General features: G+C 38.2%; 1 protein-coding gene across 1 annotated transcript in view; it reads left to right on the top strand.

The window, feature by feature from the left end:
- Nucleotides 1-13,312, top strand: part of LOC150075748 (uncharacterized) — a 205,196-nt gene that overhangs the window by 165,218 nt on the left and 26,666 nt on the right. Inside the window, exon 7 of the mRNA XM_090387601.1 lies at nucleotides 10,256-10,424. Within this exon, the coding sequence (XP_090243727.1) occupies nucleotides 10,256-10,424 (169 nt within the window). The remainder of the gene's footprint in view (nucleotides 1-10,255; nucleotides 10,425-13,312) is intronic.

The raw sequence follows: 13,312 nt of genomic DNA, 5'->3' as shown, positions 1-13,312 counted from the left end.
CATGTGTGAATGTTGATGCAAAATATTCATTTAGTTTGTTAGCTACCTGAGCAGGATCATCAACAGTTGACCCATCAATATCAAGTGGACCAATCTGATTCATCCCCTTCCTTCTAGAATTTACATAAGTAAAGAACTCTTTGCTGTTTTTCTTTGCATCCCTTGCCAAGGATTTCTCGTAATCTGCCTTCGCCTGCCTAACCTCCTTTGTAACTTGGTTGCATATCAACTTGTATCTATCATAGGCTTCTGTGTCATGTGTTAATTTGTAAGTATCCCATGCATTTTTCTTCTCTGCCATATGCCTCATTAGTTCATCTGACATCCATTTTGGCCTAAACCTTGAACAATATTTCTTAGTTGGTATGTAAAGCCTAGTAGCTTCCAAGATAAGTTCTTTGAATGCTTCCCATTTTGAATTTGCTGTTGGTAACATTATCAGTTGGTCCCACTGTATAGAATTTAAATACTGTCTCAGTCCATCGTAGTCGCCTTTACGGAAGCAATAACCCTTCCCTTTACCCCTAATGGTAGTTACCTCTTTGAGTAAATCCCACTTCAGTACACTGTGATCACTGCCACCTAGTGGTTCATTTATCTGCAGATTCTTAATGCATGAAGAATCACTGCTGATAATCAAATCAAGAGTATTCCTCCCTTTAGTTGCCTCCCGAACATGCTGATGTAGAAAACAATCATCCAATAAATCCACAAAAGCCCTGCTAGAATAAATAGAAAGGGTGCAAGAATATTTGCTGATACTATCGAGGCAGTGTTAGGTGGGTCGGAAAACTGCAAGCTTGGGGGGAGACAAAGACTAATGGATTAACAGGAGCCACTGGCAGAGGTGAAAGAGATTCTTGCACTGCTTCTATTGGAATGAGCAGAAGCCTGAAAAACAAGATGCAGGATATTTCAGAGACTGCTGGAAGTCATTGGGGTACAAGTAAACACATGGGTTGTGTTAGGGTAGCTAAGAATAGAAACAGGTGCATGTATACTTGCGTGTACACCAATGCTAGGAGTTCAGTAAATAAATTTGATGAATTTGAGGTATTGCTCAAAACATCAAAGGCAGATATTGTTTGGATATCAGAGACGTGGTGTCACACAGATATAAGGAATGCAGAACTGGAATTTGGGGAGTACAATGTGTATAGAAAGGATAGACAGGGGAGGAGGGGTTATGCTATTAGTTAAAAAACACATAAAATCCAAGGAAGTGAAGCCAGTCGACATCGATGGACAGGGCAGTGTCGAGTCAGTTTGGTGTGACATAAGCATAGGTAAATCAAAATTGAGAGTAGGAGTGTGCTATAGGCCTAATGACTCTGATGAGTATAATAAGATACTGTACAGGGAAATAGAATTGGCCAGTAAATCAGAGAGTCTTATAATGGGGGATTTTAATTTCCCAGATATTGACTGGAATTTGTGGGTTGGTCACTCACACACCAGCAAGGCTTTTGTGGATTTATTGGATGATTGTTTTCTACACCAGCGTGTTCGGGAGGCAACTAGAGGGAGTAATACTCTTGATCTGATTATCAGTAGTGATTCTTCATGCATTAGGAATCTGCAGATAAAGGAACCACTGGGTGGCAGTGATCACAGTGTGCTGAAGTGGGATTTACTCAAGGAGGTAACTACCATCAGAGGTAAAGGGAAGGGTTTTTGCTTTCGTAAAGGCGACTATGATGGTCTGAGACAGTATTTAAATTCTATACAGTGGGACCAACTGATGATGATGTTACCAACAGCAAATTCAAAATGGGAAGCATTCAAGGAATAATCTTGGAAGCTACCAGGCTTTACATACCAACTAAGAAATATTTTTCAAGGTTTAGGCCTAAATGGATGTCAGATGAACTAATGAGACATATGGCAGAGAAGAAAAATGCATGGGATGCATACAAATTAATGGGTGACATGGAAGCCTATGATAGATATAAGTTGGTCTGTAACCAAGTCACAAAGGAGATTAGGCAGGCAAAGGCAGATTATGAGAAATTTTGGCAAAGGATGCAAACAAAAACAGAAAAGAGTTCTTTACCTATTTAAACTCAAGAAGGAAAGGGATGAATCAGATTGGTCCACTGGATGTTGATGGTTCAACAGTTGAGGATCCAGCTCAGGTGGCTAACAATCTAAACGAGTATTTTGCATCTACATTCACGCATGAGGAGTTATTCAGGAAGGGGAATGTCATAGGTGAAGTAAACATTGGCAGTGAGCTAGATGATTTTCTAATAACTGAGAGTAAAGTGGAGGAGAAGTTGTTGAGGATAAACATAAAAAAGGCACCCGGGGTGGATGGGATCTATCCAGTTATATTAAAGGAGGCAGCAAAGGAAGTAAGCAAACCCCTAGCCATAATTATGAGAGCTTCTTTGGACTCAGGGGAGGTACCCATAGACTGGAGATGTGCAAATGTAACCCCAATTCACAAAGGAGGATCAAAGGCTGACACAAGTAATTATAGACCTGTTAGTTTAACTTCGGTTCCAGGAAAATTAATGGAGGCACTGGTTAAAGAAGCACTGCAGGATCATCTGGACAAGAATTCAGTTATAGCTCAGACACAGCATGGATTTGTTAAGGGCAGGTCTTGTCTGACCAATTTGATTGGATATTATGATGTAGTCACAAAAGAACTGGATGCAGGGAATAACTTTGATATTATATATTTGGATCTTAGAAAGGCTTTTGATACTGTTGCTCATGGAAGACTGCTGCACAAATTGGTGGCATTGGAGGCAAATTGCTGCTATGGATAAAGGGATGGTTGAGTGGCAGAAGACAGAGAGTGGTAATCAATGGACACTGCTGAACGTGGACTAATGTTATTAGTGGAGTTCCTCAGGGTTCAGTGTTGGGTCCATTGTTGTTTTCTGTATTTATAAATGATATTGATGGTGTATCAGGCTTAATGTCCAAGTTTGCAGACGATACAAAGATTGGCAGGGTTGTTAAGGACACTACTGACACTATGCTGCTGCAACAGGATCTGGAAAGGTTGAGCAGATGGGCTGAGAGGTGGCAAATGAAGTTTAACATTGACAGATGTAAAGTACTACATATGGGAAACAGTAACCCCAGATCAACGTATCAACTCTGTGGTACTACGCTGACAGTGGTAGAGAATGAAAAGGACCTGGGGGTAATTGTGCAGGCAGATATGAAGTTCTCTGAGCAGTGTAGACGAGCTGCAAGAGTAGCTCATGGTGTCTTGTCAATGATATACAGGAATTTTTCTAGCAGGGACAGGGATGTGATTATTCCCTTGTATTATAAGGCATTGGTCAGGCCACACCTTGAGTACTGTATACAGGTCTGGAGGCCTCATTTCAAGAAGGATGTAGAGCTGCTGGAACGAGTACAGAGAAGGGCAACAAGATTAGTGAATGGAACAAAGGGTTGCTCTTACGAAGAAAGGCTTAAGTTTTGCAAATTACAGAGCCTGGAGACTAGGCATCGGCGAGGTGATCTGGTAGAGGTGTATAAGGCTTTGAATGGCTTGAGCATGCTCAATGCTGATGGGATTCTTCCTCTTGCTCAGAATAATCACCTGAGAGGGCATAAATTCAAATTGAGGAAGGACGGATGTCGGATAGATGTGCGGAAATTTGCCTTTAGCCAGCGGGCAGTTGGTTTGTGGAATAGACTCCCATCGCTTGTTGTTGAAGTTGATAGCCTAAACAAATTTAAGGCTCAGCTGGACAGGTATTTCAAACGAACGGAGGGGTGAAATGGGAGTAGTGGTTGTTTTTTTTTTTTTTTTTTGGCTGATGCTGAATAAGCTTGCTTTCTTGCATCAAATGCTAATGCTAAATGCTAATGATATTCTGGCTTATGTTACCCATTAATGGACTAATTCAATGGAAAAGTTCGGTGAAACACAAGTAGTTGCTCTTGACATCTCAAAGGCTTTTGATCGTGTTTGGCATAAAGGTCTTCTAAACAGTCTTCCATCTTATGGTTTGCCAACTGTTTTTAGTAATTGGTTATCCAGTTTTCTCTCTGATCGCTCACTGGGGGTGATGGTTGATGGATCTCTGTCTTCTAACTTCTCCACTAATGCCGGTGTCCCCCAAGGTTCAGTTCTGTCACCCCACTCTTTTGCTCATGTATATCAATGACCTTCCATTGACTGGAAATCCTGTCCATAGTTTTGCTGATGATAGCACATTGCATTCAACTTTCCAATTTGAGAAACCTTGTCCTGCTCAATCAGCTTCAACTTCTCGAAAATCTGCTACCAATTCCTTAAATGCCGATCTTCAGGTAATTCTCCAGTGGGGCAAAGACAACTTAGTTGATTTCAACCCTTCTGAAACTCAGTCTTGTCTTATATCTCGCAAAAAGGATTCTTCTGCTCCTATGCTTATCTTTAGTGACACTGATTTCTGGACAAAATGATATATCTCTTTTGGGGATTACCCTTACTTCTAATCTCTGTTGGCACAAGCACATTACAAATATTGCTTCCTCTTACTTTTCTTTTCTTTTACTTTACTTTACTTTGCATTACTTTTCTTCCAAACAGCTGCTCACTCTGTATAAATCGCAAATCCGCCCTGCCATGGAATATTGTTCCCACATCTGGGGTGGTGCCCACAAAACCTCTCTCAGGCTTCTTGATTCCATTCAGAAGAGGGCAGTTAGGTTAATTAATGATTTATCTCTAACAGAGTCTCTCCACTCGCTGTCTCATAGATGCACTGTTTCTGCTGCATGCCTCTTCTACAGATACTTCCATGGGCACTGTTCTTCTGAATTAGCTTCTATAATTCCCGCTCTCTCTTTCAAAACAGTCCAAACACGTGCCGCGACCAGCCAACATCCATTTACTGTCCCACTTCAAACCTACAGAACCAACTTTTCATCTTCCTCATTTATTCATTCAACTGCCGTTTTCTGGAACAACCTTCCTTCATACGTATTTCCTGAAAATTACAATCTACAGAAGTTCAAGTCCAATATCAACAAATATCTTCTTTTGTCTTCTCAATTTCCAACCCAAGCACGGTACTAAGTACTATAGGTTCTAATACCTCTCGTGTTTGGGGTTCACATAAAAAAAAAAAAAAAAAAAAAAATTCTTCATTATCTTCTTGTAGTTCAGGATTTTCATTAGCCTGTCAACCTTAGGCCAAAGTTTTCTCCAAGATTTAGTAAATATTGAACTTGAAATTTCTTTCCCTGGTAATAGTGCGAGGAGTGGTGTGAAAGTAATGCCTCCTTTTTTTTTCCTCAGAAAATTTAATTCCTATATTTAATTTATTTTACGTCAATTAATCCTCAATCATTAATAAACACCCTTATTTTTCCACAAAGTCACCATCATTTTCTATGCACTTCTGCCACTGAGTCAGACACTGTATTTCAATCCTGTAAAAGTCCTTATTCTTGCTCAGGAGGGCTTCACGAAAGCTGTGCTTCAACTGGTTGTTATCTGCAAAATGGGTTTCACTGAGTGCATCCTTCAGCGGGCTGAAGAGGTGATAGTTGGGAGGGGGTGAAGAAGAACAGTGCACCCCAGTTTTGCAGTGGTCTCCATTGTGTGCAGACTGGTGTGGGGGTTGTGCGTGCGTTCTCATGCAGAAGAAGAACCTTATTAAGGTTTTTGTCTGGTTGAACTTTACTGATGCGGGCTTTCAACTTTTTCAATGTTTCCACATATCGATTTTTTTTTTTTTTTTTTTTTTATAAAAACCCCAAACACGAAAGGTATCAAAACCTATAGTACTTGTACCGTGCATGGGCTGAAGGGAAGTATGGGGGGAAGGGGGATGCCGGAAACTTTGCTCTAGAGACTAAACATGGGTTTCACCACTTCAAGCTTCCAATAAGCAAAGTGGTGGTATTTGAGTGGATTGTGGTGTTATTCTCCAAGAAGTCCACAAGCAAGACCCTATCTTTGTCCCAAAACACTGTCGCCATGACTCTACCGGCATTAGGCCATCTTTTGAACTTCTTGTGTGGTGAATTTTTATTGTGTTCCATAGACTGTCTCTTCGTTTCAGGGTCAATGGTGGACGCATATGGATTTTGATAGACTTCACTTCTTCCTTGGTAAGAAATTCAATCACCATTCTTTGCTTGATACGTATATCTGTGACCTCCACCGTTTTGAACTATCCATATGGTGAAATTAGAGACTTAGTGACCACTCAGTGACATGCGAAATGATTTACAGTGCCACATTTGTAATCAAAAAATTAGGAAGCATTACTTTCATACCGGTCCTTGTATATTATACATCACCTCTAGCCATTTCACACCTAATGGATAAGTGCAGTGTCTCACCTCCCAAAATGTCTCTGATATTGAATATCTAGAACCCCTTGATCTATGGGCTAGATCAAGGATGTTATATTTTCAGTGGTAAAAGCATGGCCTTTGCATCACCTTTTTCATGTTCTTCACAATTGGGATGTGAAGGAGCATTATCAAGAAAGCGAATAGACTTTTCAGGTAAATTTATTTTCTTCAAATGTTTCTTTACAGAAAGTACAAATTCTTGAAAAAGACATTATTTGAATAATGCAAAGTCCATCCATGTTGATTTTAGTGAGTGGTAGCAAACTAGTAAAGATGAACAATTTATATTTGAAAAGCTCTATGATAAGATGATTTACAAACAGCAAAAAATGCTGTGGTTTGTGAGTTCCAGTTAAGCAGCTGATGGTGGGTATCGTGGTTTGATTCTCCTCTGAATTTTTTATTTCTTGATACTGCAGGTTCCGCTTTTTTTTTTTGCCATCATTTTGTAGTAGGTATCTTATAATTTAGACCATTCACTAGTCATTTTGACTGTTGGTATTTGTAGTGAGCAGACATGTTTTCATAGTGCAGAGTGCCATATTGATTAGAGGATTAGATTAGGATTAAGGAGGTTAGATAATTGCTTTTAAATAATTAATTTGATATATTGTAAAGTTTGTTTTGATATGTTTTTTTCCTGTAATAGTTTGTAAATTTTAATATTTATAATATTATAAATACAATTTTTTAAAAGTTCCTTTCTGTGATATTTAGTAAATTTTAACAATGGTTGTAACAAGATCCACCTTGAACACTTTGTCAGAGGGTATCATGACTCATACAGATATAGCTGATGGCAGTTTCTTGATGAATCATGATTACATTTGTTTTCAGAACCTGTGGCATGTATTCCAAGGTCGACCTAGTGGATAATCATAGCTTACATGATGATTCTTTTCTTTGTCACCATTATATGGAGTGTACTGATCTAAAGTTAAAATTTGGTGCATTGCTAGAAGAATTTGAGTCAATAAAAAAACAGGTGTTTGCCCTAGAGAATAATGTAACTGGGAGCTTGTCGGGAACTCAAGACTAGTAAGCATAATTAATATTTTGCATCGACATTCACACATGAGGAGTTATTCAGCGAGGGGAATGCCAGAGGTGTATTCAACTCTGGCAGTAAGCTAGAGAATCTTGTAATAACTGAGAGTAAAGTGGAAGAGAAATTGTTGAAGATAAAGACAAGAAAGGCACCTGGGATGGATGGGATCTATCCAGTTATATTAAAGCAGGCAGCAAAGTAAGCAAATCCTTAGCCGTAATTATGAGAGCTTCCTTGGACTCAGGGGAGGTACCCACAGACTGGAGATGTGCAAATGTGACCCCAATTCACAAAGGAGGATCAAAGGCTGACACAAGTAATTATAGACCTGTGAGTTTAACTTCTGTTCCAGGAAAATTAATGGAGGCACTAGTTAAAGAAGCACTGCAGGATCATCTAGACAAGACTTCAGTTATAGCTCAGGCTGAGCATGGTTTTGTTAAGGGGAAGTCTTGCCTGACCAATTTGATTGGATACTATGATGCAGTCACAAAAGAACTGGATGCAGGGAATAACTTTGATATTATATACTTGGATCTTAGAAAGGCTTTTGATACTGTTGCACATGGAAGACTGCTGCACAAATTGAAGCAGTGTGGCATTGGAGGCAAATTGCTGCTATGGATAAAGGAGTGGTTGAGGGGGAGAAGATAGAGAGTGGTAATCAATGGACACTGCTCACCGTGGACTAATGTTATTGGTGGAATCCCTCAGGGTTCAACGTTAGGTCCACTGTTGTTTTCTGTATTTATAAATGATACTGATGATGGTATATCAAGCTTAATGTCCAAGTTTGCAGACGATACGAAGGTTGGCAGGGTTGTTAAGGACACTACTGACAGTATACTGCTGCAACCGGATCTGGAAAGGTTGAACAGATGGGCTAAGAGGTGGCAAATGAAGTTTAACCTTGACAAATGTAAACTACAACATGCGGGAAACAGTAACCCCTGAGTAACATATCAACTCTGTGATACTACACTGACAGTGGTAGAGAATGAAAAGGACCTGGGCGTAATTGTGCAGGCAGATATGAAGTTTTCTGAGCAGTGCAGATGAGCTGAAAGAGTAGCTCATGGTGTCTTGTTAATTGCCTTATAAAAGGCAATGGTCAAGCCACGCCTTGAGTACTGTATACGTGTCTGGAGGCCTCATTTCAAGAAAGATGTAGAGCTGCTGGAACGAGTACAGATTGGGCCTGAGCCTTGATTGAGATTGAGCCTTGTACAGTGCGGATTGAACCTGAGCGGATTAATATCGGAGATCTATCTCTCAACAATTGAACATATACATTTGACGTCTTTTCAACCCCATATCACGTACTATGGGAGGTATTCAGACAATGTTCTAATTATTAGTGATAGTAGTACTATCCAAGACATTTTACATTCGTTTAATAATATTTATTCTAGACTCAAATTAAATTGGAAAGGGAGAGTATGGATACAAAGTCATTAAATTTTCTAAATTTCATGCTTACTCGGAACTCGAATAAAATTCAATTTAACATCTATCGAAAACCTACAAACACTAGTATGCTTCTACATTATAACAGCTATCACCTGTTCACCTACAAAATATCGATTATCTTTAATCAATTTCTAAATGCTTATAAATATTCAACGACGGAATCTGCTTTGAGTTGAGAAATACAAATATTAACCAGTAGATTCTTAAAGAGGGGTTATCCCCTTGCCACAATAAACCAAATTAGGGTACAAGCTAAGGATAGGATACAAAATGCTACACCAACCAACAATAGTAATATCAAAAAATACTTTATTTCTGTCCCATGTGTTGAACAGTGGCACAAACAGCTTAACAGATTCTTTAAAGATACTGAATTTAAAATTGTGGCCAGGCCAATACGGAAATTACACACTATACTGAACAATTGCTCAGTCCTTTCCTCGTTTGTCAAATTAATAACCACACAAATTAATAACCTGTATACATTTCTTGTGGTGATTGCAACTCGTCTTACCAAGGTTCGACGCGTTTTCCTCTGAATATTTGTGTTAAGAAACGTGCAGCCTCAGTTCATGATTAACCAATTAACCAGTTAACAATTAACTGGCTAAAGGCAAATTTCCGCACATCTATTCTATCTGTCTTTTCTTAATTGGAATTTATGCCCCCTTAGGTTCGTAATCTGAACAAGTGGAAGGATCCCATCAGAATTCAGCGTGCTCAACCCATTCAAGGCCTTATATACCTCAATCAGATCACTGCGCAGGTGCCTAGTCTCCAGCCACTACAATTTGCAGAACTTATGCCTCTCTTGGTAAGAGGATCCCTTCATTCCCCTCACCAATCTTGTTGCCCTTCTCTGTACACACTCAAGTAAATCTACATCCTTCCTAAAATGAGGCCTCCAGACCAGTATGCTGTGTTCCTGCTCCTTGGTTAATGATTGGTGCTTTGATTAATTTTTATGGTTTTTTTTGTTTCAGTTTCATTTATTTTCATTCATTTTATATCACTGAACATTGAAAGGGGGGGGGTGTACGAGAAAATATTTTTTTTTTTTTTGGATAACAAGACCATTTTATTGGAGAAATCATTTAATATAGTTGGAGATTAATAATCTTAATAGAAATCATTTGTCCTTATTATCCAGTACAGTATCAGAATAAAGACTAATATTATGAAGTATTCTACTTTTTGTTGATTTCTTCCTTTTTATTCCCTTACCCATAAAAGAGCTAAATTTCTTTTTTTTTTTTTTTTTTGTGTTTGCAATAGGGTTTCACAATACAAAAAGTATAATGTGGTTCTGCTTATCTCAAAAACAAAACATAAAACAAATAAAGATGAATAAAGATGATTATGTGAAATTAAGCAATGATTGTTAATTCTTTTATTTAAACTTTTGTTGTTTAGGAGTCTTGCAAGGAAAAAAAGCAAGAATTAAAAATACAACGATTAAAAAGTTATCTTAGAGAAGCAGGCATTCGAGTAAGTTGTTATAACAAACTATGGGAAAATTGCAAGTCTTTTAAGAGTAAAATTGGAAAATTGCTTGATCTTCTTGCTGATGCAGGTTTAAAAGGTAAGTAACTTATCCTTCTTGTTTATCTAATATATGGTGATTAATAGTCCCTCAAGCAACAGTCATGTGTGGCACCTGTAGAAACATGATGTACAATAATAAGATTCAATATATTGAGGAGCCAGTTTATTAGGTACACAGACCTAATAGTGAGCAGCATCTCCTTTAGCACTTAAGCACTTTTACTACTCTTTTGTTTTTCTTTTTTCTTTTTTTTTTCCCTTCTTTCTTTTAGCATTTTTTTTTTGGAATGGACTCAAAATGCTCCAGAAATAAAGTGGTCCACACACACTTTATTGCATTTGTGTCATACTGCAAGGTATCGATCACTAGATTTAAACTCAAACAGGAGTCCAGTAAAATATGAAGCCACCCCTTTAAATAGATCTTCTTTTTTGCATACTTTATTGACCTGTTGAACTGTTAACTTTTTGACAACCTTAATAGGTATTTTGCATCTACATTCACTTGTGAGGAATTTTTCTGGGATAAGGAAGCCAAGAGTAAATCAAATTCTAACAGAGAGCTGAATAATTTGTTATAACAGAGGAAAACTGAAGAGAAATTGTTGAAGCTAAGAGTAAATAGTCACCTGGGGTGGATGGATCTATTCATTTATAGAGCAGCAGTGCGTAGCACACGCTTCTTGATTAGACCGGGGTTCGAGCACGTCACCACCAAATACGAAGGATGCGGAAAGGTCAGGGAATGACCACCACATAACCCGGAGCAATATGGCCCTAGTTGCTAATGCTCCTAAAAACCAAATAACAAACAAACATTCATTTATATTAAGAGAGAGGTAAACAAGCCTTTAGGGTATAATTATGAGAGGATCCTTGAAATCAGAGGAGAACCATATGAACTGCAGATGTACGAATCACAAAGGAGGAACAAAGGTAAGGGTGAAGTGAGTAATTACAGACTGTGAGCTTGACTTCTGTTTTAGAGAAAATAATGGAGTCACTGATTAAAGCAGTAATGTGGGACCATCTAGACAGGAATTTAGTTATATCACAGTCAGCATTGGATTTAAGAGGCAGTCTTGTATCAGCAATATGATTAATAATGTGATGCCATAACAAAGCATCTAGCAACTAGATGCAAAAAAATTATTTTGGCATAATGTAGCTTTCAGAAAAACTTAATACTGTTCCACATAATATACCACTGTAAAATTGGAAAAGTGTAGCATTAGTAATAGTAGTAACGGCAAAAGAAAAGAAAAAGGCATAAGAAAGTAAGCTTATATAGAATCAGCCAAAAAAAAAAAAAAAAAAAAAAAAAAAAAACCCTATAAAGTTCACCCATCCATATATTCCAAGAATTTGTCTAGTTCTTCCTTGAATTTATTTGACCAATCAATTTCCACAATAACAGATGGAAGCCTGTTGTTCCAACAATCAACCACCCACTGGGCTGAAGGAAAACTTCCGCACATCTATCTTAGCCATAATTATGAGGTAATCCTTGAATTCAGGGGAGATCCCTATAGACTGCAGATGTGCAAATGTATCCCCAATTCATAAAGGTGTGTTAGCTTAACAGGGAAAATAATGGAATTACTGGTTAAGGAAGTAATGCAGGACCATCTGGACTGGCATGCAGTTTTACTGTAATCACAACAGGGATTTAAAGAGCAGTCTTATCTAACCAATCTGATAAAAGTGTAAAGTGTATTTGTGTCTAGCGGCACCAGGGGTTCCCCACATTTCTGCATTGCTTTCATTGTGGGCACAGTAACAGTTCACTGCAAAGGCCAGAGATTTAAAAGTGTATGGATTTTGTAAGTGTAGTGTTGTGTATTGTTGTTCTGGGCATTTAGCCACTAGGCCCCTGCTGGAGCCCAACATTACTCACACTTAGCCTTGTGGAGGCAGACCAGTACCCAGTAGTTGATATTTTACTCTGGCAGGCTCTGCCACCTAGTTTCCTGAGATTTCAGTGGCTAGGGCCTTTAAAAAAAAAATTGTGGGGAATAATTGCTGAAAAGGTTTAAGCCGAAAGGGTTTTGCATGCTCGGTAATTTGGACATTGTGTGGGACCTGTGTTGGTGTATAGACAGAGTTGGGGGGGGGGGGACCAAAATCGAACAGCTGGAACCAAAGTCATGAATGATGTAACATTATGCTCATGCTCGCTACTTAACTTGTCAATGATGGAAATGATGTCAGATTAAGTTATTTCCATCATTGATACTTCTTTCATCCCCCTAGAATTCACCGTTCTGCATGATTTTGCGACACGGAAATGATGTGTCGCAACAAATTGGTTTTACTTCAGTCTGAAATTTAGTAGGTGCCGCCAAAGATGTTTTCACAAAAAAAAAAAAAAAAGGGTAAATTTTAACACTTGGGGGACCTCATTATTACAAAATTTGAAAATTTAGGTTGTCCCATGAACTTTGTATTAATAAGATTCGACTGTATATACTACACTATAAAATTGCAACATACTGTATTATAAAATCGAACAGCTAGAACCAAAGTCATGAACGATGTAACATATTATGCTCACGCTCGCTACTTGTCAATGATGGAAATGTCAGATTAAGTTATTTCCATCATTGATACTTCTTTCATCCCCCTAGAATTCACCGTTCTGCATGATTTTGCGACACGGAAATGATGTGTCGCAACAAATTGGCTTTACTTCAGTCTGAAATTTAGTAAGTGCCGCCAAAGATGTTTTCACAAAAAAAAAAAAGTAAATTTTAACACTTGGGGGACCTCATTATTACAAAATTTGAAAATTTAGGTTGTCCCATGAACTTTGTATTAATAAGATTCGACTGTATATACTACACTATAAAATTGCAACATATTGTGTTATAAAATCACTTTTGTGTTGTTATAAATTTTTAGTTTTCAGACTTAATAAAAACACTT

The sequence above is a fragment of the Mastigoproctus giganteus genome, chromosome 13, assembly GCF_048544385.1.
Source record: "Mastigoproctus giganteus isolate SK-2022 chromosome 13, ASM4854438v1, whole genome shotgun sequence".
Classification (NCBI taxonomy): Eukaryota; Metazoa; Arthropoda; class Arachnida; order Uropygi; family Thelyphonidae; genus Mastigoproctus; species Mastigoproctus giganteus.
The sequence above is the reverse complement of the archived record's forward strand: the minus strand, read 5'-3'. Positions and strand labels throughout refer to the sequence as shown.